This window comes from Pseudochaenichthys georgianus, chromosome 22 (genome assembly GCF_902827115.2).
Source record: "Pseudochaenichthys georgianus chromosome 22, fPseGeo1.2, whole genome shotgun sequence".
In the NCBI taxonomy this organism is placed as follows: domain Eukaryota; kingdom Metazoa; phylum Chordata; class Actinopteri; order Perciformes; family Channichthyidae; genus Pseudochaenichthys; species Pseudochaenichthys georgianus.
The window spans coordinates 3,437,998-3,459,187 of record NC_047524.1 but is presented as its reverse complement, the minus strand read 5'-3'; the positions used below and the strand labels follow the sequence as shown (position 1 = coordinate 3,459,187).

Below are 21,190 nucleotides of genomic sequence, written 5' to 3'. Positions count from 1 at the left end.
GTGTGTGTGTGTGTGTGTGTGTTATACTCACTGCAGGTCTGCTGGGTCTGGCTGATTCACGGCCCTCCTCCTGTTTGGGCTTTGCCTCCTGATTGGCTCCTGGTGGGGATCCTTCTGGCTTGGCTTGACCTATCATAGCAGGAAAGAAATGACACATTTTATCTACACACTGTAGATCAATGAGCTTGATCAGAATCTGGAAACATGTTCATTCAAATGATGACAGATATCACTTACCGTACTTTTCGGACTATAAGCCGAGACTTTTTTCCCCATTTTTTTTGTACAGCTAACGGCCACTAGGGAACCTCCTAAATCTATGGATTTTACAGGTACAATTAACCACCTTTAACTCTATGGGCTCTATGACCGGTCCGCGCCCGCCACCTTTAAGCGGCGGGCTCCAGCAGGAAAAGCTGGAGGCCGGAAAAGAGTGAGACAGGTAGCGCGCCAAAGTAAAAGTGGAACCGAGAGACAGAACGAGAGCAAGACAGACGGACAATTTAGCTGCTGCGGCTTATATGCAGGTGCGCTTTATAGTCCGAAAAGTACGGTAATCATATTTTCCTACCTACTCATTAATATTGTGAAAAGGTGTCGTCACGCAAATCCTGTTTTGGAAATATTTTGTATTTTCTCACCCTATTCCGATTACTACTTGACTACTTTTTTACATTTCCGCCATTTTGACTGTGAACCCCATTATAACATCCAGCCTGAAAGAAAGCTGATCCTTCCGTACTCCACCGTCTCCCTCTGCCATGTGTTTGTCAAGGGGATATCCATGCATAGCTTAGATATCCCTCTGGCCTGTTGTTCGACACATCCGTGAAGGCTTCTCTCTATCTGCCTCTCTCATGTCCTCTCTTCTATCTCTCCGGAGGCTGGGAGCAACCGGGCACATCAGACGGGTTGATCAGAGCAGAACTGCAGCTGACACCGTCCCGCTGATGGCCTCTGAAACTCGCCGAAGCCCTGTGAGTGCGTGTGTGTCTGTGTTCGCATTTGCATGTAAACAAGTACACACACAGGCTTTTAATTGTTTGCGTGCAAGCTCGTCAGTGTGGGTGCCGTACAACGGTATAATCGGGAGTGTCTGTGTGAGTTTTTGTACCTCTCCTCTCGGCTGAGCCTCCTTGAGATGAAGGGGAGGAAGAGGACGAGGAGTTGGAGGACGTTCTTTGCAGCATGGCGTCCAGAGAGAGCTCTGAGCGCCGCAGGTCTGGGTTACTGAAAGAGGAAATACAAAATGTTTCACTCGTTTCAGTTCTTTATTATGATCCAGCAGAGCATGCCATGTAGCATTACCGTGTGTTTACGAACGTTAGATAATATTAGGCAATTCCTACAGTGAGAAAAATGAATTCAAACAGTACGATGAATAGCTTCCGTTAAGAAATTACAAATCTTTTTACCAGACACAGCATTAAAGTTGTATTTTGACATGGTCAACATTTAAAATAAATAAATACAATGGCTTATTATGATAGGTGGTCTGCATAGACTTCAGATGTAGACTTGCAGGTGGACTATGTGCTAATGTGAGCTTTACCTGGCCCTTATGAGTTGGGAGCCTGTGCGAGGGCCCAGACCTACTCCTCCTCCATTGGGGGAGTGCTTCCTGACCAAGGCTGGGGAGATGGAAGTGGTCCTCTGAGGGACCTGGACACAAATATATAGAAGGTCACTATTGCTGATCCGGCTTGGCTTATAACATCAGTTCAGTTTCCTCACTTAAAGGTGGGGTAGGTGAGTTTGAGAAACCGGCTCGAGATACACTTTTTGTTATATTCCATGGAATGCTCTTAACATCCCGATAGCAATGAAAATCTAAAGTGCTTTGACAACAAATCCTAACCAAACGAATAAGGAATAATCAAAATATAAGAAAAGATTACTTGCAGGATGAAGTTTGTGCTTTTCTTGATGCTTTTGCTTAAACTAAATTAGATCCATAAACAGACTAATATAATAATATTAAAGGTCTCCTATTATACTGTTTTTCATCAATATGTTACAGGCCTCAGATATATATACAAAACATGTCTCTGAAGTGTTTGGCTCCAAACAGATCATTGCAGCATTACCCATAATCCCCTCTGTTTCAGCCCTGTTTCCAAAGTGCTGATTCTCTGTCTGTTACTTTAGAAGAATATAAGGAGCCCCTCCCCACGCCCCTCTGAGAGATATCTGGTTACAAAGAACACAATGGAAGAGACATGAAGAAGAGGGGACACATGTTGATGTAGAAGAGACATGAAGAAGAGGGGACACATGTTGATGTAGAAGAGACATGAAGAAGAGGGGACACATGTTGATGTAGAAGAGACATGAAGAAGAGGGGACACATGTTGATGTAGAAGAGACATGAAGAAGAGGGGACACATGTTGATGTAGAAGAGACATGAAGAAGAGGGGACACATGTTGATGTAGAAGAGACATGAAGAAGAGGGGACACATGTTGATGTGGAAGAGACATGAAGAAGAGGGGACACATGTTGATGTAGAAGAGACATGAAGAAGAGGGGACACATGTTGATGTAGAAGAGACATGAAGAAGAGGGGACACATGTTGATGTAGAAGAGACATGAAGAAGAGGGGACACATGTTGATGTAGAAGAGACATGAAGAAGAGGGGACACATGTTGATGTGGAAGAGACATGAAGAAGAGGGGACACATGTTGATGTAGAAGAGACATGAAGAAGAGGGGACACATGTTGATGTAGAAGAGACATGAAGAAGAGGGGACACATGTTGATGTAGAAGAGACGTGAAGAAGAGGGGACACATGTTGATGTAGAAGAGACATGAAGAAGAGGGGACACATGCTGATGTAGAAGAGACATGAAGAAGAGGGGACACATGTTGATGTAGAAGAGACATGAAGAAGAGGGGACACATGTTGATGTGGAAGAGACGTGAAGAAGAGGGGACACATGTTGATGTAGAAGAGACATGAAGAAGAGGGGACACATGTTGATGTGGAAGAGACATGAAGAAGAGGGGACACATGTTGATGTGGAAGAGACATGAAGAAGAGGGGACACATGTTGATGTGGAAGAGACATGAAGAAGAGGGGACACATGTTGATGTGGAAGAGACGTGAAGAAGAGGGGACACATGTTGATGTAGAAGAGACATGAAGAAGAGAGGACACATGTTGATGTAGAAGAGACATGAAGAAGAGGGGACACATGTTGATGTGGAAGAGACATGAAGAAGAGGGGACACATGTTGATGTGGAAGAGACATGAAAAGTGGATTTTGCATAACAGGTGACCTTTAACACAGAAATAGTGTCTCTTTCTGAATGTGATTCTCTGACCTTGGGTGGCATGTCCTCCTCTCTCAGCCAGGCGGTCCTGTCCCGATCCCTGTCCCTGTCTCTGTCCCGGTCCTCCCTGCCTGCGATGCGCTGCGGGGGTCCGGGGGTGTCAGAGGTGGGGTCCGAGTTCTGGCGGGGCATCTCGGGCCTGGGGGAGCCAGACACGCTGACCCCTTCACTCAGCGCTGAGCCCGTCTGATCCTGCAGAGACTGGGAACCGGACATGGCCCCGGAGTGGGTCTTCACCGGGACCAGGTGGGCCATCTGCAAGATGAGCAAGACAGAAGGAGGCAGGAAGGGATTGCGTCAGATGGGAGGAAAGGTGAACAAATCTAATGTTACGGAATAAATGGTAGAAAATAATGAGATTAATAAAAATACAACGAAAACGAAAGTCAGAAAGGAGGGAGTGGTGAAAGACTTAAAAGGAGGCTTGAACCTTTAAACGTTAACAAGGAGTGAAAAGATTTGGGATTATTTATGACACACCGAGCATTCGCACGCCTCCATTTATGCACGTGTACACACACACCTGTGGTTCAATGGAGCGGTGGGTGGGTGGGGTGCGGGCGGGCTGCATGCCCCCGCTGCTGAAGGACTCGGAGCGGGGAGGGAGGGAGGGGTCGGAGATGCGGTTGGACACTTTGGGCTGCAGCGCTGGGGAGCTCTGCCTGTTCAGCTTAGATCGCTCCTCCACCTGGGACGGGTCACATACCACTGTCACTCACAGCCAGGCACACGGCAACAACCAATCACCACCGTCGGTATTGCCCCCATCCCCATGCATGGTTACAAACCCAACAGACATCTACATGCGGAGCTAGGAAACCATGTTTGATTGTTATGTTCATAAGACCTTCAGTGACTTTTTCACAGAGCTTCGATGCAAACAAGCACCGAATATCTGTGAGTGAGGACGACAGAAAGCTCCCGTTGCCAGTGTAATCAGATTATCAGATTATCTGGTGTGCAGTGAGAGAAGGCTCGGAGGAATGCTCAACAATCACTTTTCCTCTCCGAACGTCGTCTACCCAGCGGCCGGTGGACGGTTGAGTCGTGGCTCAGCGTGGCGTAGAGTCAATAGCCCCCAGTTCAACTTCCGTATGCAATGAGAACTATCCCCTTTGGAGGCTTTCTGTAATTCCACATGAGTCCATAATCTTGTAGGATTATTCAAGATTATGACCCGGGTCAGAACAACTATGCAATATTGTGTCATTCCTCATATATGTGTTGGTTGCCTGCTAGCGAGTCAACTACAGTGAGGCAACTATGGTATTCGGTGGCAGAAATAATCTCTTGTTAGTTGTTCACTCGGGGTGAACGCCAACTACTGGTGAAGGAAAGAAGTGTAGATAAACAGCAGCTCAGTACACAGAACCAATGAAAAAGAAATATTTGGTGAGTGAGGAGAAGCACTGCTGTGATCCAGGTCGAGTGTAAGCTGTGGAGGCGATCAATGTTAGCATAAACATCAACTGACCTTCAAACAGATGGAGAGATTGCGACTGGAAGAAAAACCTTTTGAGTTGAGCTGATCAAATATGTACACGTTCTTTTTGAGGTTCCTCTCAAGCCTACCACCCAAAAGCTCTTTCTTCCACGGCAAGGTTTCTCAGAGGTTAAAACAGAGCATTAGGGGATGTTAATAGAGGTCACTGTCGCATCAAAACTAAGAAAGAAAAAGATTAGTAAGGAGAGCAGATGGAGGACATCCTCTGAGGGTCCAGGGTTGCTAGAAGGATCCCACCACCAATTGGCCAGCACCCATCACCAAGCCGGGATTAGATCGACTGGTTGACTGACCTAAAAGGAAGTTCTGATGGGTGGGTTTCCCCCGATGACATCAACAAGAATATGGAGTGGGTTGGCCATGGTGCTTTTTGGGGTAGCGGGTTATACGGGTGTGGGGGAAGGGGGGCGTGGGTAACTAAGCTACCTATGGTACAGGGTGATAAACTGTCTCTTAATATCAGCAACTCCGCAATGGATCGCAGTCCCAGAAGATAATATTTTCAGTAATTAAAAAATGTACAACATGTAGATTCATTATAAAATACACTAAATAAGAGATAAATGTTGTTGTTTTTTTTAACAGTAATGTTGTGTGTTTGTATGTATTTACATTATGCATATGTGTGTTTGCATCTTTGTGATGACTTATGGGACTTTGTTAGTGGAGATATATTCTGAAATATATTTGAGGGTTACATTTGGGACAAGGAAGTCGATTTTTTGGCGAGGAAATTTGTTTACACTACAGCAGGGGTGTCAAACTCAATTTCATCGCGGGCCACATTAACATTATGGTTGCACTCAAAGGGCCGGTTGTAACTATATAAATATACATATATAAATATATAATATATATATAATGTATTATATTACATTATTGCCTCTGAATTTGATTATTATCGGATAGGATAATAACTTAGTAATTAACTATGTCTGAAAGCAGAAGTCCAGGGCAAATAATTGTAAGTCTCTTCAGTGCGCATTTCACAAAACGAGATGCATTGTGGGACATGTAGTTTATGGGCAACCTGCTTCTGTAAAGTGGCATGTAACCGTATAATAAACATATTATATTCTTTGCAAGCTCTTGCGGGGCCACATGAAATGAAGTCTCGGGCCAGATTTGGCCCCCGGGCCTTGAGTTTGACACCCCTGCACTACAGTTTATGTTTAAATATTTAATTGGGAATAGTTGCAATTATTGCTTTTGTTGATTGAAGTATATTTTGAGTTCACCGAAGATCAGCAGACACAACCTAAATGTGCATCAACCCTTTCATGTTATATCGACACAAGTTACGAAAACTAGAAACGGATTTGGGCCACATTTCAGTCACAAATATAGAAGTACAAAAATGTGTGTGTGTGTGGGTGTGTGTGTGTGTGTATCTATACATGTGTGCTTTGGACAAGGGTCGAGCACTCAAGGGATCTGATGGATCTGGTTCTGGGATCCAATGGGAGAGCCATACGGGGAGCAGTGCGGGGTAGACGTTGCTGAGAGGGAGATATGGAAGGCCTGGTTGGGCATGAGGAGGACATTGTAGCTTGGAGAAGGTGTGTGGGGATTGTTGAACACAAGCGTGTCACGGGAGAATTGAGGGGGAAAGCTACCGGGGAACCACGAGCCTGAGGAAGAGGGGGAGATTTGTGGAGAGGCGACAGGTGAGGGGCCCAGCCACAAATTGGGAATGGTGGGAGAGGTTAGCCCTTCAGCGGAGCGAGAACCCATATGTCTGATCTCAGAAAAGTTCTGTCTCATTACGTCTGCTAGGGCAGAAAGGTCAGACATGGAGAAGCAAATTCTTACTCCCTGCCACCTATTCCCTCCCTCTCCGTCACTATACAAAGGAGGGGGAAGTAAGTGATTGTCACCAGGGACTTGAAGAAGACTATTGGAGGCAGGGGAGTAGGAATTCCTGCACCTTTGTACGGCGGATTGGAGAGCGTTGTCAGGGAAGGAGCAAGAGAGGCGGTCAGTTTGGCCATGTGAGACCTCCCAGTCCGGGGGGAATAGGAGGTCCGTGTGGCTGCGAGCTAGCCTGCTCTCTTTTAGCCACCCTCCCTGAGACTCTGATTCTATTTCTACATCTATTCTAGAGCAAGGTGAGTGTGACTTTCTGCGCGGATCTCTACTAACCACTTTGAGAGCAGACATAGATCCAGATTGGGGACTCTGGACGTGTGGTGGGGACTGAGGATGAGGGATCCTAGGGTCCGGCGTTAGCCCCTGGATGTCTGCATGATTGGGGGCAGAGAGAGGCCTGTCTCTGGGTCTCTCATTCTGATTCTTAGGCGCCAGAGCATAAGGGTTGAGCACTTGGTTAGACTGGCTGACTGGCCCGTGACTGGAAAGCTCTCTTTGATTCTTACCAGGTCCCTTACTGGGCCCTTGGCCAGGATCCTGGCTCTGCTCCCGGCTGCGCCCCGGGCTGCGGCCCCTGAGCTTTTGAGCCCTAAACTCTCTGACCTGCTGACTTATCTCCTGCTTGAGCCCCGGATCTAGGGGTTCTCCATCTAGTGAGATATGGATATGGGGGGGGTGGGAGCCGAGGGGCGGGGCACCATGGGACAGGGTTTGTCTAGGGGCCTGCGCTCTGTTTTGGCGCCAAGAGTCAGGGGATGAAGCCGGTTGGTTGAATGACTGGTGCTGTCGTAGTTGGGAGTGGGGTAGGTGACCCTGAACATGCTGCTGCTTCAGGACCTGGGGGTCAGAGTCAGAGGAAGGTAAGCCACAACACAAACACAGAGGAGACTTCACATGGGGAATAAAAGCGCTTCTTAAATATCTTCAGACTCAAGAAGCGATGTCTCCCACGGGGGCTGCTGCTTCTAGTAGGACCTGCTGAATTAGATATTAACAACACAAAAAGGCCACTGGGTGTTTTTGTATAAAATACATGCAGATATTTAATACTCGACTCAGAGCTGGTACTTGTCCCTTCTACACTGAAAAAACTGAAACATTGACTTTAATTAAATGTATTATATCAACACATTTAACATAACTATATAAGGCTAGCTGAAAGCAATAATATTAAGTTCAACTTAACATTTTGTAAACTGAATATTATTGCTTTCAACTAACCTAATACAGTTTGTGGACATAATGCATTTAATTAAAGTCAACATTTCAGTTTTGTTCAGTGTAGAAAAGGGATGATTTTGGAACATATTTAGCTGCATGCATGTCTTTGTACACCATGCATGTTGTGCCCTACCTCCTTAGCCCAGGCAGGCTTGTCGGTGGGGTTGCTGATGTCTTTGTAGTGGTAAAGCGGCTTCTTCTCCGCCTGCCGTCCCTCCTGCTGCTGCTGCTGCTGCTGCAGGGACACCAGGTAGGCTCTCTCCTGCTGGAGCTGCCGCTGGAGCCGCTCCGCCTGGCGCTGCTCCTCCACCTGCTTACGCTTGTACTCCTACAGGGAGAATGGGGGGGGGATTTTGGAGGAGAACGGAGGACCGTAAGAGGAGGACATGATGATGATGAGAAGGTCAGACACAGATCAGCACCAAATCAGACGAGGAGTTGTTGCACAATTTCTTATCAATGCAATCTTCAAGTAGTACAAAAAGTAGTTTAATTACGAAATAGTAAGCGGTCATTTGCACTGAATTTCTCTCAATTGTTCCGTTTTGTGCGTTTTCAAATGTTTTTGATAAACAAGCCTGTTTCTCATATCAAATTTGAGCAATGCATTATCAAATATTGCAAAACAGAACTGATGAACACAAATAGTGACAACTTGAATCATGTGCATGTAACAGATTCACAATTATAACCACCATCTTGAGCCTGATGTCGATGAACGGGACGAGGGAAAGAAAGGACTTTGGGAGTGGAAGGAAGGAAGGAAGGAAGGTACTGAGAGGGAAGGAGACATGGAGGTAGGAAGGAAGTTGAGAGGGAATGGGAAGATGCTATTTTTGGGCAGCAACACATCTCTGGGTTCTGGTGCGTGAAGACTGTGGTCTCTGGGGTTTACATGGATTGGATCTCAAAAGGTTTCAGCCTTTACTGTATTTCTCCTCAAATGAGATGTAAGGGGCAAGTGGACACATCATACAATACCTACTGTGGATTCCTTGCACTAATAAAACACAGACACAGATGAGACTGGCACCTCTGTGGGAAATATATCTGTCTCCCTTTGGATGTTCTCACTTTGCGTGGGCCCAACCGATTGAGGCTGACAAAACAGTTTCTCTGCACCCTTTGGGAAATCCTTTGAGATCCAGCCAACTCAATGGTGTACTTCATGCAATGAGTGATCTGAATAACAAGCACTGGAGATAAGAAACTCATTGTTTATGTTCCATGTTTTTCAAATAGGTAGCAGACATGTTGAGTGTCTCAAGACTGTGGATTCCTTGAGTCAGTTCCTCTGTGAAACTGTCACTCGGGTGCATGCAGTGGGGGTAGGGGGCCACACAGCACAGATGGGGGGCAGCAGTAGCACGTGGGAGGGCTATGGTTACCATCAGTAATGCCTGTTCCTGTAGTAGCTGCTGCTGGAGGATCTCTAACTGCCTCTGTTCCTCTTCCAGCTGCCTACGGATATACTCCTGAGCAGCGTGTCGGCACAAGGAGATAGAAATAGACCGAGAGAAAAATCAGGAGATCTGAACGTCTAAACACAGGCAGAGAAAGAAAGACAGAGATAGAAAGCGATAGAGAGAGGATAATCTCCTGAGGTGGCAGTGAATGAGGAGAGAAGATCAGTCAGGAACCAGATGAAGCTAAGGAGGACGCAACGATTGTGTTACAAAGAAAACATGATGAGGAGACAGAGAGAAAAGAGGGGTTTAAATACATCTCTCAAAACACTTAATATTAGCAGGAGAGAAACAGAGTGATACAAAAGGACCAGGACAGACGAATGATACACATCAGAACAGCAGGTCAAGGAAAGATGATTGTTAAAAGAAAGACAGAAGGATGTCAAAAGGATCTCTGAGAAATTATAAAAAAACCTTGAGGAATTTTTCGAAAAAGGTTTTAAAACTGAACGATAATTTACAAGCTGTAGTCGAGGTTTATTCAAAAAGGATATATGATCGTTTTACTTGACGCATCAACACTGTCATACACACTGGCACTCTTAAACTGCGGCACATCACACGTTAGATTGTGTGTTATAATGTTGACAGGTTGCATTACCCAGGGCACGTCTTGATTTTCATCCTCAAGGAACTGCTTACACTAAACAGCTGTTTCTAACAGTAATACTTTGAAGCTATTATTTGCTTCATCCCACTTGAGAAAAGGAGATCCATTTGTGAAATATTTAAGATGTTTCAATAAAGTTTGACTGACTTAGACTTTAGATCTAAAGAACATATGATGGGCAAAGAAAGAAGAATATTATATTTTGCATTTACGATTGAGGAGAAAAGAGAGGCCTAACAACAAGAGGGTAGGGTTATGCACAGAAAAACAAAGCATGCATAATCAGCTTAAAAGGGTACGAGTTGAGAATCCGAAATCCAGCAAAGAACTAAAATACACCACCGAGGTAATTATAGGAGACTATATGAGTGACTCACAGGGACGGAGGGAGATGTTGCCATAAAAAGAAACGGAACGTTTTGGGGCAAATGAGGGATTCTGGAGTTGAGTTGTCATCATATTACACTTTCCCGCGGCACCATACTGTCTGTATTCATACAAGAAGTTTGTTTTAATACAATAGTACAGAAAGTGTATGAACCTGTTCTCTTTCTGCATGCCTCCTCTCCTCCTCTCTGCGGAGCTGCTCCATTTCCTCGTAGCGCCTCCTCTGCTCCCTCTCGTGCTGTTTCCTCACCTCACGCTCTCGCTGCTGCTGCTGTGAGGAGAGCAGGAATGAGAATATATTAGTCCCACAGAGGGGACATTTGCATCGTTACAGCAGGAAAGAGCCACAGACAGCTTAATGTTACATATGTTCAAATAAAGTACTAAGTTATGATATAATAAAAAAAAAAAAAGTTTTTCAAAAGCTTATCAAAATACAAAAACAGTTCTAAGGATTTAGCAGCCAGGTATAAATTACACAGTTATTAACGGCATATATTTAAGCAATAGCTCACGACAGGCCGTGGTATATGCTCATTATATCAAGGGGCGTAGTTCGGCCTGACGCGAAGCGGAGGGTCGACAACCCCCTTAGCTGTGATATAATGAACATATATCACGGCCTGAAGTGAGCTATTGCTTTTATAAAACGGTTACCAAGTGTGGCAATATGAAAAAAAATACACACTCTAATTTAAATAGTTTTTATTAGTAAATAATGATGTTCAAAATAAAATAGTCCCTCCGTTGCCTTCTGCGCGAAACATAGTGCGAGGTGGTTGCTATGCAACAACACTAACAGCTAGCAAATATATTAGACCGAGAGCGTTGATCCATTATTTGTTTCTTTCTTGTTCCAGTTTTCAGCCCAACGGTATACTGTTTTTCTCAGACGCGGAGGGATACTGACTTGTTGTGAAAGGTAACTTACAATTCTACCCTGGTATACGCTCAGTATATCACGGCTAAGAACCAATCAGATTGCTTGATTTGACTTGTTCGTTTTATAAATATATATATATATATATATATATATATATATATATCAGGGTTTCCGTTAGCCGGTAATTACCGGTTTTTAGCTGGTAAAATTTATAAAAAACCGGTAAATTCAAAACCTGACGGTCAAAATGTCTGGTAATAATTAGGGAGGCTCCGATCGATCGGCCGCCGGTCATTATCGGCCGATATTCACTCTTAATAGTTTGATCGGTGCTCTCTATAAAGGCCGATCAGGAGAGCTGGATCTGATCCATATGAACATAAACGCGAGTGAAGTGTAACCGGACGCGAGAGAGAGATCAGATCAGCTGCTGAGTCTGACCGAGACACGCAGCTCTGATCACCTGAAGCCCCGCCCTCTGTTTAGCGAGCTGCATGAGCTGCATGAGAAACTGACGTGCTGTCAGGAGAGAGAGGGAGGGAGAGGATCCGTTTCTCCGGTGTTATTATTCAAAGTTGATGTAAACTTCTGAATAATGTACGTTATCTACTACAAGTAGTTTGTTTGAATGTAATAATTATGTTGTTTGATGTTTGTGGAATCATTTATTGAAAAATGAATCTGAATTTTTCGATCTGTTACGATTATAAACTGAAGCAATATAAAAATGAGCCCCGTGAACTGAGTTTTAAACTGAAGCATATCTGCTCATAGTCCGGTAATTACCTGCTAACGGAAACTCTGCTACACAACTATTATTATTATTGAAATATGACCGGTAAGTTTCAAATTAGTCCGGTAAAATAAATTCTGCCCGGACATTTGACCGGCGAGAAAAAATCCTAGCGGAAACCCTGATATATATATATATATATATGCCGTTCATATATTGCACATCTAGCACATATTGCACATAGTTGATTGGTATTTAGCAGCAAGGGGTGATATAGTCTGTGTTGTGTGTAGGGGGGGGGGTCTACTAGGGGCTGTGCTGGTGCAGGAGAACAGCCCATTGTTTTCACACAAATAAAAGAAGAAACATGTCTCCACAGAGATCTTCACACACGCTCCTTTTTGATATGTAAACTCATTTCATCTTAATTCCTTTTGCTTTAAATACATGTATTTCCTTTCTTCATTGTGTCTTGGCTTCGAATCTTTAAAGGTCTCCTATTATGCTATTTTTAGGCATATATTATGGGTCTCAGACAGGGGCGGACTGTCCATCGGGACGTTCGGGGCGAATCCCGATGGGCCGGTACTGAACTGGGCCGGTAGGATGAGTCACTTTTTCTCTTGCGGGTTTACCACAAGGTGAGTTCCTTTTTTTATTTCCTGCTTTTTTACGCATACTCTCTCCAGTGCAGGTTAGCTCCGAGTGTTAGCGATGCTTGCTAATGTAAACAAAGACCATATTAAGTCAAAAACACGTCAGGCTTTGTTTCTGATAGTGCCGTGGGTCCACATTTCCAATATGACTCTGTTGTACCCCCGTTTTTAGAGATTTGGGTACGGAGGAAAAGAGAGAGGGTTTTGTTTTCTGACCCTTTGTGAGTTCCCTGACGCACCGGGGACACATATTTATGTATAAAAGACTTAAAAAAGTGCATTTTGCATGATAGGTCCCCTTTAAATAAAAGAAGGAGAGGTAATTCAAACAGGATACAAACACACAAAACTTCCACCCCTGCTTAAACACACATGTATTTTCCCACACACAGACGCACACTTGGCCGTAAGCGGGGGGGTCATGTTATTCGAGTTGAGTCATGCTGCTTTGCAGTGCGCTGGGAAGCAAGTCCTGGTGGGAACCCAGAGAGAGCGCACAGATTATGGGCTGGAGGCTTTTCTTCTATAAGCCTGCTCTCTGGAACTGAGAGAGGGACACTGGGGACAGGCTGTGTGTGCCGGTCTGTCTCTGTGACGCTCACATTTTGTACTGAAGCTCGACCCAAATGGTGAATAAAATGTGAGGTAAACTGCCAGAATGTGACAAATTATGTTTGCAAATAGGCTTTAAAGTGTTGTAACCAGGACAGCATGGAGGGCTTACTACCGGCTTTTGGTGGGAAAATGTAAATTTTGGCTACTCAGATGTGGGAAGGAGTGGAGTACAAATACTGATACATTTTTCTGGTATCAGTACTTTACTCCACTACTTATTTTCGACTTTTACTTTAAAAACACAAATTCCTGTACTTTGACTTCTTACATTTTCCAAACAGCTGGTTCCTTTAGTCTGAATGTGTGTTGGTGCGTGATCATTATTCTTTAGAGTCATTGCGTGCCTATTGATTTGAACACGATCCGTGTATCCATCACTTCCTGGTCTTCTCTAAAGAAGAGGGACCAATGGAAACGTTGTCATGTTGCCGTTGTTCAGCATGGAAACATTCATTAGCTAACAATGACATTATTGTTCTATTAAAATAAAGGGAGGTCAGGTACTCTTTAAAGCAGCTGCTAGTTATGGGTACTTTTTACTGAAGTACATTTCAAAGCCCATACTTCGTTACTTTTACTTGAGTAAAGAAGTTTAGTCAGTACTTCTACAGTACAGTATTTTTAAACACGAGTATCTGTACTTCTACTTGAGTAAAGGATGTGTGTACGTTTGCCATCTCTGGGGCTACTAAATAACATTTATACTCATATGTTTTTCAAATAGCTTTCAACAAGGTCAAAGGTCATGATAATTGTCCTCCCCCAGCGTACCTCCTCCAGCCTCCTCCTCTGCTCCTTCTGCTCCTCGATGCGTTTCTGTCTCTCCGCCAGCAGTAAGCGCTTGTGCTCCTCGTTCTGCTGCTGCTCCAGCTGCTGCCGCCGCTGCGCCTCAGAGCGCTCCTTATTGGCTAGCTGCAGGCGCAGGAAGTCCCGCCTCAGGGTCGACTCTCCGGGTACGTTGATGATGGAGCTGCGAACGAACCGGTGAGAGGGCACGAGTATTTTTTAGTAAGTGAAGAAATTTAAGATGTGTTGGGGGGGAAAAAAGTGTATTTTGAGGACACTGACCTTGGTTCACCCATTTCTCTTTCTTCATCCTCCTCTTCACTTCCACTGTACTCGTACTCTGTCTCATCTAATGGAGGAAGAGAATAAGAAATGTCAAACACTAATAAAAGAATAAAACCATTGGGCTTGCCCTTTAATAGTAACCTTTTGGCAAAAGATCCATATCGAAATTGAAATAGTACTACAGGAAAAGATCCCTTTAAACTGGGATGAATTTCTATTTGGGTTCGTACATTCAATCCCCACAAACTCCAAAACAAAACAATTATTTGGAATTCTTACTGTTGCAGCAAAAAAAGCAATAACTAGAAAATGGCTCAAAGCGGAAATCCCTTCTCTTGACAACTGGCACGACAAAATCCATGAAATATATGTTATGGAAAGAATCACCTTGTCAATGAGGCTTCTGGAGAACACATTTGAAGAAATATGGAAAAAGTGGAGAATTGACATGTCCCAAAGGCAAGGCAAGGCAAGTTTATTTATATAGCACTTTTTAACACAAGGCAATTCAAAGTGCTTTACAAAAAATGAAAGACATTAAGAAAATGGCATTTAAAATCAGTCATTAAAAAGAAAGTCTAATAAAATACATGGATAAACATTAAAAGAAAAAATACATGGATAAAAGTTACAGTGCAGTCTAAAATATGAATAGTTCAATTAAAAGCAGCGACAAAAAGAAAAGTCTTCAGCCTGGATTTAAAAGTAGTCAGAGTTGCAGCGGACCTGCAGGTTTCTGGGAGTTTGTTCCAGATATTTGGAGCGTAATAACTGAACGCTGCTTCTCCATGTTTAGTTCTGACTCTGGGGACAGAAAGCTGACCAGTCCCTGAAGACCTGAGAGATCTGGATGGTTCATAATTTAGCAGGAGGTCAGAAATGTATTTTGGGCCTAAACCATTTAAAGCTTTATAAACCAGCAGCAGTATTTTGAAATCTATTCTTTGACACACAGGAAGCCAGTGTAAAGACTTCAGAACTGGAGTGATGTGATCCACTTTCTTAGTGTTAGTGAGGACTCGAGCAGCGGCGTTCTGAATCAGCTGCAGCTTCCTAATAGATTTTTTAGTGAGACCTGTGAAGACACCATTGCAGTAGTCGAGTCTACTGAAGATAAAAGCATGGACAAGTTTTTCCAAATCATGCTGTGACATTAGTCTTTTAATCCTAGATATATTCTTTAGGTGATAGTAGGCTGATTTAGTAACTGTTTTAATGTGACTGTTGAAACTCAGGTCAGAGTCCATGACTACACCTAGATTTCTGGCTTTATCTGTTGTTTTTAAAATTGCAGACTGAAGCTCAGCGCTAACTTTTATACGTTCTGCCTTGGCTCCAAAAACCATTACCTCAGTTTTATCTTTGTTTAATTGGAGAAAGTTCTGACACATCCAGTCATTGATTTGTTCAATGCACTTACTCAGTGTTTGAATTGGAGCATAGTCTCCTGGTGAAATTGTTATGTACATGTGTGTGTCATCTGCATAGCTATGGTAACTTATTTTGTTGTTTTTCATTATCTGAGCCAGTGGTAGCATGTAGATGTTAAAGAGAAGAGGCCCCAAGATGGAGCCTTGAGGAACCCCACATGTCATATGTGTCAACTCAGATGTGTATTTACCTATAGAAACAAAGTTGTTTCTGTCCTTTAAGTAGGATTAAAACCAATTTAGAACTGTTTCCGAAAGTCCCACCCAGTTTTCCAGTCGGTCCAGTAATATGTTGTGATCAACAGTGTCAAACGCAGCACTGAGATCTAATAATACTAACACTGAAGTTCTGCCACGGTCTGTGTTTAAGTGGATGTCGTTAAAGACCTTTACAAGAGCAGGGTCAGTAATGTGGTTTGGACGAAAGCCTGACTGGAACACATCCAAACAGTTATTTAAATGCAAGAAATTACTCAACTGTTGAAAAACAACTTTTTCAATGATTTTACCTAGAAATGGGAGGTTTGATATGGGCCTGTAATTGTTCATTACTGAAGCATCTAGATTATTCTTTTTTAAGAGCGGTTTAATGACTGCAGGTTTCAGGGCCTGTGGAAAAATACCTGAGTGAAGAGATTTGTTTACTATTTGAAGTAGTTCTGAGGCCATGCAACGAAAAACATCTTTGAAAAATCCCGTTGGAATAATATCAAGCCAGCAGGAGGAGGATTTCAGAAGTTGTATAATGTCCTCTAGGTTTTTATCATTAATCTGATGGAATTGTGTCATGATGTCTGAATTGATGTTAAGTGGACACAGAGACAACACATTTGCTGTTCCTGATGCAGAGGCACTGACTGCTTGTCTGATTTTCTGAATCTTGTCAGTGAAGGAGGCAAAATCATTGCACGCCCTGGTGGTTAGAAATTCAGAGGCTACTGACACTGGGGGGTTAGTTAGTCTGTCGACGGTAGCAAACAAGGCACGTGCGTTGTTTTTGTTTTTGGTAATGATGTCAGAGCGATTGTCGTGCATTTTTCAATTCCAAATCATAAAGGCCAAGTCTCTCTTTATAGATTTCAAAGTGAACCTGGAGATTTGTTTTTCTCCACCTGCGTTCAGCTTTTCGACATTCTCTTTTTTCTGCTCTCACGGTCATGGCCTTTCTCCATGGAGATATTTTCTTCCCAGTCACTTCCTTTACCTTAGTTGGAGCAATGGCATCTATAACATTTTTAATTTTTGAATTAAAATGATCTACTAGCTCATTTACTGAGGTGTTAGCAGGGGCAAGTGTGGAAGAAAAATTCTGAGTAAACATTTCCCTAGTATTTTCAGTTAAATATCGCTTTGTGGTTACCTCTTTTTGAACACTTGTGTGAACAGAAATAGAGCTCTCAAAGAAAACACAGGAATGATCAGAGAGCGCAACATCAGTCACCACAACCTTAGAGATATTCAGACCCTTTGAGATAATTAAGTCCAGAGTGTGCCCCTTATTGTGCGTGGGCTCCGTCACATGCTGAGTCAGTCCATAGCTATCAAGAACACAAAACAGTTCTTTTGCCCCTCTGTCCTGGGGGTTGTCAACATGGATGTTAAAATCACCAACAATGACTAGACGGTCAAAGTCAATACACACTATAGACAGCAGTTCAGTAAAGTCATCAAAAAAGCTTGCACAGTATTTGGGTGTTCTATAGATATTTAGGAACAGAGCTCGAGAGGAGCATTTCAGCTGAAGGGCCACATATTCAAAAGAATCAAAGTTTCCATACGATGTCTTCCTGCATTGAATGGAATCATTGAACAGAATAGCAACTCCACCCCCTTTCTTATGCATTCTTTCCTGACTCATAAAACTAAAGTTGGGAGGGGTTGATTCGATAAGAACAGCTGCACTGTTATTTTGTTCAATCCAAGTTTCTGTTAAAAACATAAAATCGAGATTGTGCTCAGTGATAAAATCATAGATTAAAAATGTTTTTCCTGCCAAAGACCTGACATTTAATAGAGCTAGTTTAAGTTTGTTAAACACGCTATCAGTCATGTTTTTTGTAACAAGCTGTGGCTGACATGGAATCACTGCTAAATTAGATAAACTCACACAAACGTTTGAGCGCTTCCTGTTTCTAAGATGATTCACCGCTCTTAATCTATTATATCAACACAGATATCGGCAAAGCTATAGGCAGGCAGGGCCAAAGACGACCATCCCTTGTTTCACTGTGTTTTTATACACCGATTGAATGTATATGTATAAATGTGTATGTATGGTCACATGTATGTGTGTATGTGTATTGAATGTTGATATGTATGCATATGTATATGTGTAGACATTTGCTATTTCAAACAACCCCTGTGTACTTTTTCGTTTTTATTTTATTTTGACTAATTTTGTTTTCTATTTCATTTGTCACTTTCGGGTCTCTAAAAATATATGATTTGAAAAACTGTACTTGCATTATAATGTGACCTCAAATAAATAATAAAAGAATAAAACCAGAGTGAGTGAGACAGACAGAAAAGCCATTCCACTCTTCATGATTCACTTCAACTACCTTCATTTCTAAACTGCTCACGATGCTGGCCTTCCCAGATCCTCTCTCCTTCAAGGCACTTTCTTTTAGCCGCTTTAAATAAGAGTATAAATTGTAATTTTACTGTGAGTAGCGAAGTGGAGAAGCTCGGAGCTCTTTCTGAGACACACCCACACAGACCTGTCCTCCGACTGTGACAAAGTGACAGCTGGAGAAAGCCAGTCTCTACCACGAGGAGATATTTCTACACATCATGGAGATGTCCGCCCTGCAGTGTGCTGTTTGTTGAAGCGGTTAATGTGGTTCTTGTGTGCCTCTGTCCGTCTATCATTCAAACTGTGTGGCCGTTTCTCAATCTCGAGGATACTGGCTTCCAAGCCAATATTTCAGCAGGACCGTTACAATGTCCAGCATACTTGGAATTCCACCGAGGCCGCGTCCTTGGTTTTGGGGAAATGTCGAGGCTGCACATGGGTAGACTTCGCGTCCTGAAAATCCCCACAATGCTTTGCGCACGGACCAATTTCAAAAACCCTTGCGGAGAATGGCTGAACGGACGCAGCACACATTTAAATGTAAGTATGTAGTGGCGTAGAACATGTGTTGGTAAATATGTTACTTTGTTACATTTGTTATCACCAAAAAAGTGTTCCGTGAAAGTAAAGCAAGTTCATAATTAGATAGACATCGTGAGGTATTTATTTTCGGTACAGTTTATGTTGAAACCGTTAGAGAGAGTGGCACACTTGTTAGCCTGTTCCATTCTTCTTCGTTTACTGAAGCCGTGGCTTGGAAGCATACTTGCTTCGTTTCTGAAGGAAGTGACTTAGAAGTACGCGACTACCAAGCCAGCATCCTCGCGATTGAGAAACGGCCCTGCACATGTGTGGGAGAATTTGCATCTGCGTGTTTGTATGAAAGTGTATTACAGCTCACTCATTTGAATGCAACGAGTCGAATGGGCATTTGTGTGTGTTAATAATAATAATAATAATAATAATGCATTTTATTTATGGGCGCCTTTCAAAACTCTCAAGGACACCTTACAGAGCATAATTAAAGAAGAGCACACAGTAATACAAGACTTAAAAAATTAAAAACAACAATCAGTTTAGCAGAGATTAAGAAATGGAATATGCCAGTTTAAAAAGGTGTGTTTTCAGGCTGGATTTGAAGGTCGGGAGTGAGTCCATATTGCGGATGTCTTGTGGGAGAGAGTTCCAGAGACGGGGGGAAGAGTGGCTGAAGGCTCGAGACCCCATGGTGATCAGGCGGGCAGAAGGTACAATGAGTTGGAAGGCAGAGGAGGATCGGAGAGTACGAGAGGGAGTGTAGATGTGAAGGAGCTCAGAGAGATATGGAGGTGCAAGAGTGTAAAGGGCCTTGAAGGTGAGGAGCAGCACTTTGAAGTCTATGCGCTGCTTAACGGGGAGCCAATGGAGTTGTTGGAGAACCGGAGTGATATGATTAATGAAAGGAGTTCTGGTGATGATACGGGCGGCTGAGTTTTGGACCTGTTGGAGCTTACGTTGGGATTTCTGAGGAAGACCAGAGAGGATGGAGTTGCAATAATCGATACGGGACGTAACAAGGGCGTGGACGAGGATGGCGGTGCTGTTGGGTGTGAGTGACGGGCGGAGGCGGTTAATATTGCGGAGGTGGAAGTAGGCAGATCGAGTGATGTTGTTGATGTGAGCTTCAAATGATAAGGTGCTGTCAAGGATGACACCCAGACTCTTAACTTGGGGGGAGGGTGAGACTGTGGAATTGTCAATAGTGAGGAAGAATTTGTCAGTTTTAGCCAGAGTTGACTTGGAGCCAACTAGGAGAAACTCGGTTTTATCACTGTTGAGTTTTAAGAAGTTGGATGAGAACCAGGATTTGATTTCCAGTAAGCAGTCGGAAAGGGCAGTGGGGGGGAGAGTGGAGGTGGGTTTGGTGGAAAAATAGAGCTGGGTGTCATCCGCGTAGCAGTGAAATTGGATTGCGTATTTTCTGAAGATATGGCCGAGAGGTAGGAGGTAGATGATAAATAGGAGGGGGCCCAAGACAGAACCCTGAGGAACACCAGTGAAGACTGGATGGGACTGTGATTTGAAGTGTTTGAGTTGGACAAAGTGAGTACGGCCGGAGAGGAAAGATCTAAACCAGGTGTGGGATGTGTCAGTGATACCAATGGAAGATAATCTGTCAAGGAGGATTTGGTGTGAGATGGTGTCAAAGGCTGCAGTCAGGTCAAGGAGGATGAGTATGGATAAGAGCCCAGAGTCAGCTGCTACTAGGAGGTCGTTTGTGATTTTAACCATGGCCGTCTCTGTACTGTGTGAGGAGCGGAAGCCAGACTGAAATTCTTCAAAAAGATTATTGTTGTTCAGATGAGTATGGACTTGGGCTGCAACTGTTTTTTCGAGTATCTTGGAGACAAATGGTACATTTGAAATTGGGCGGAAATTATTCATGTTGTTGGGGTCCGCACCAGGTTTCTTGAGAATAGAAACCTGGTGTGTGTGTGTGTGTGTGTGTGTGTGTGTGTGTGTGTGTGTGTGTGTGTGTGTGTGTGTGTGTGTGTGTGTGTGTGTGTGTGTGTGTGTGTGTGTGTGTGTGTGTGTGAGTGTGAGATAGCACTTCAGCCAAACAACGAATATAATGGGTCGGACTGCTGCACTTTATAGTTATAATCCTTCATTTTCATGACATCAAACCCCACTTTTGATACTATCTAAGTATTTTTAAGTCAGTTTCTCATAGATTTCATATCACCAGATTTCTTTCCGCTACCAGTGGATTTATCCGTTTGATATTAGAGAGAATGCAAGATTAAGGCACTTCCAAATTGCCTTCACTTTTCATACCCGGGGGGTGC

General features: G+C 43.4%; 1 protein-coding gene across 4 annotated transcripts in view; it reads right to left on the bottom strand.

Annotated features, from left to right (window-relative positions):
- tnika (TRAF2 and NCK interacting kinase a) overlaps positions 1–21,190 on the bottom strand; it is a 67,880-nt gene that overhangs the window by 11,747 nt on the left and 34,943 nt on the right. Inside the window, exons 10-20 of one of the 4 annotated variants that reach the window (XM_034111969.2) lie at positions 14,355–14,421; positions 14,058–14,256; positions 10,554–10,670; positions 9,322–9,408; positions 8,067–8,261; positions 6,986–7,549; positions 3,863–4,027; positions 3,331–3,594; positions 1,553–1,662; positions 1,115–1,230; positions 32–129 (exon numbers count right to left, since the gene is read on the bottom strand). In XM_034111969.2, coding sequence (XP_033967860.1) covers positions 32–129; positions 1,115–1,230; positions 1,553–1,662; positions 3,331–3,594; positions 3,863–4,027; positions 6,986–7,549; positions 8,067–8,261; positions 9,322–9,408; positions 10,554–10,670; positions 14,058–14,256; positions 14,355–14,421 — 1,982 coding nt within the window. The remainder of the gene's footprint in view (positions 1–31; positions 130–1,114; positions 1,231–1,552; positions 1,663–3,330; positions 3,595–3,862; positions 4,028–6,985; positions 7,550–8,066; positions 8,262–9,321; positions 9,409–10,553; positions 10,671–14,057; positions 14,257–14,354; positions 14,422–21,190) is intronic. The other 3 variants (XM_034111970.2, XM_071207153.1, XM_034111971.2) reach the window with 3 other exon arrangements.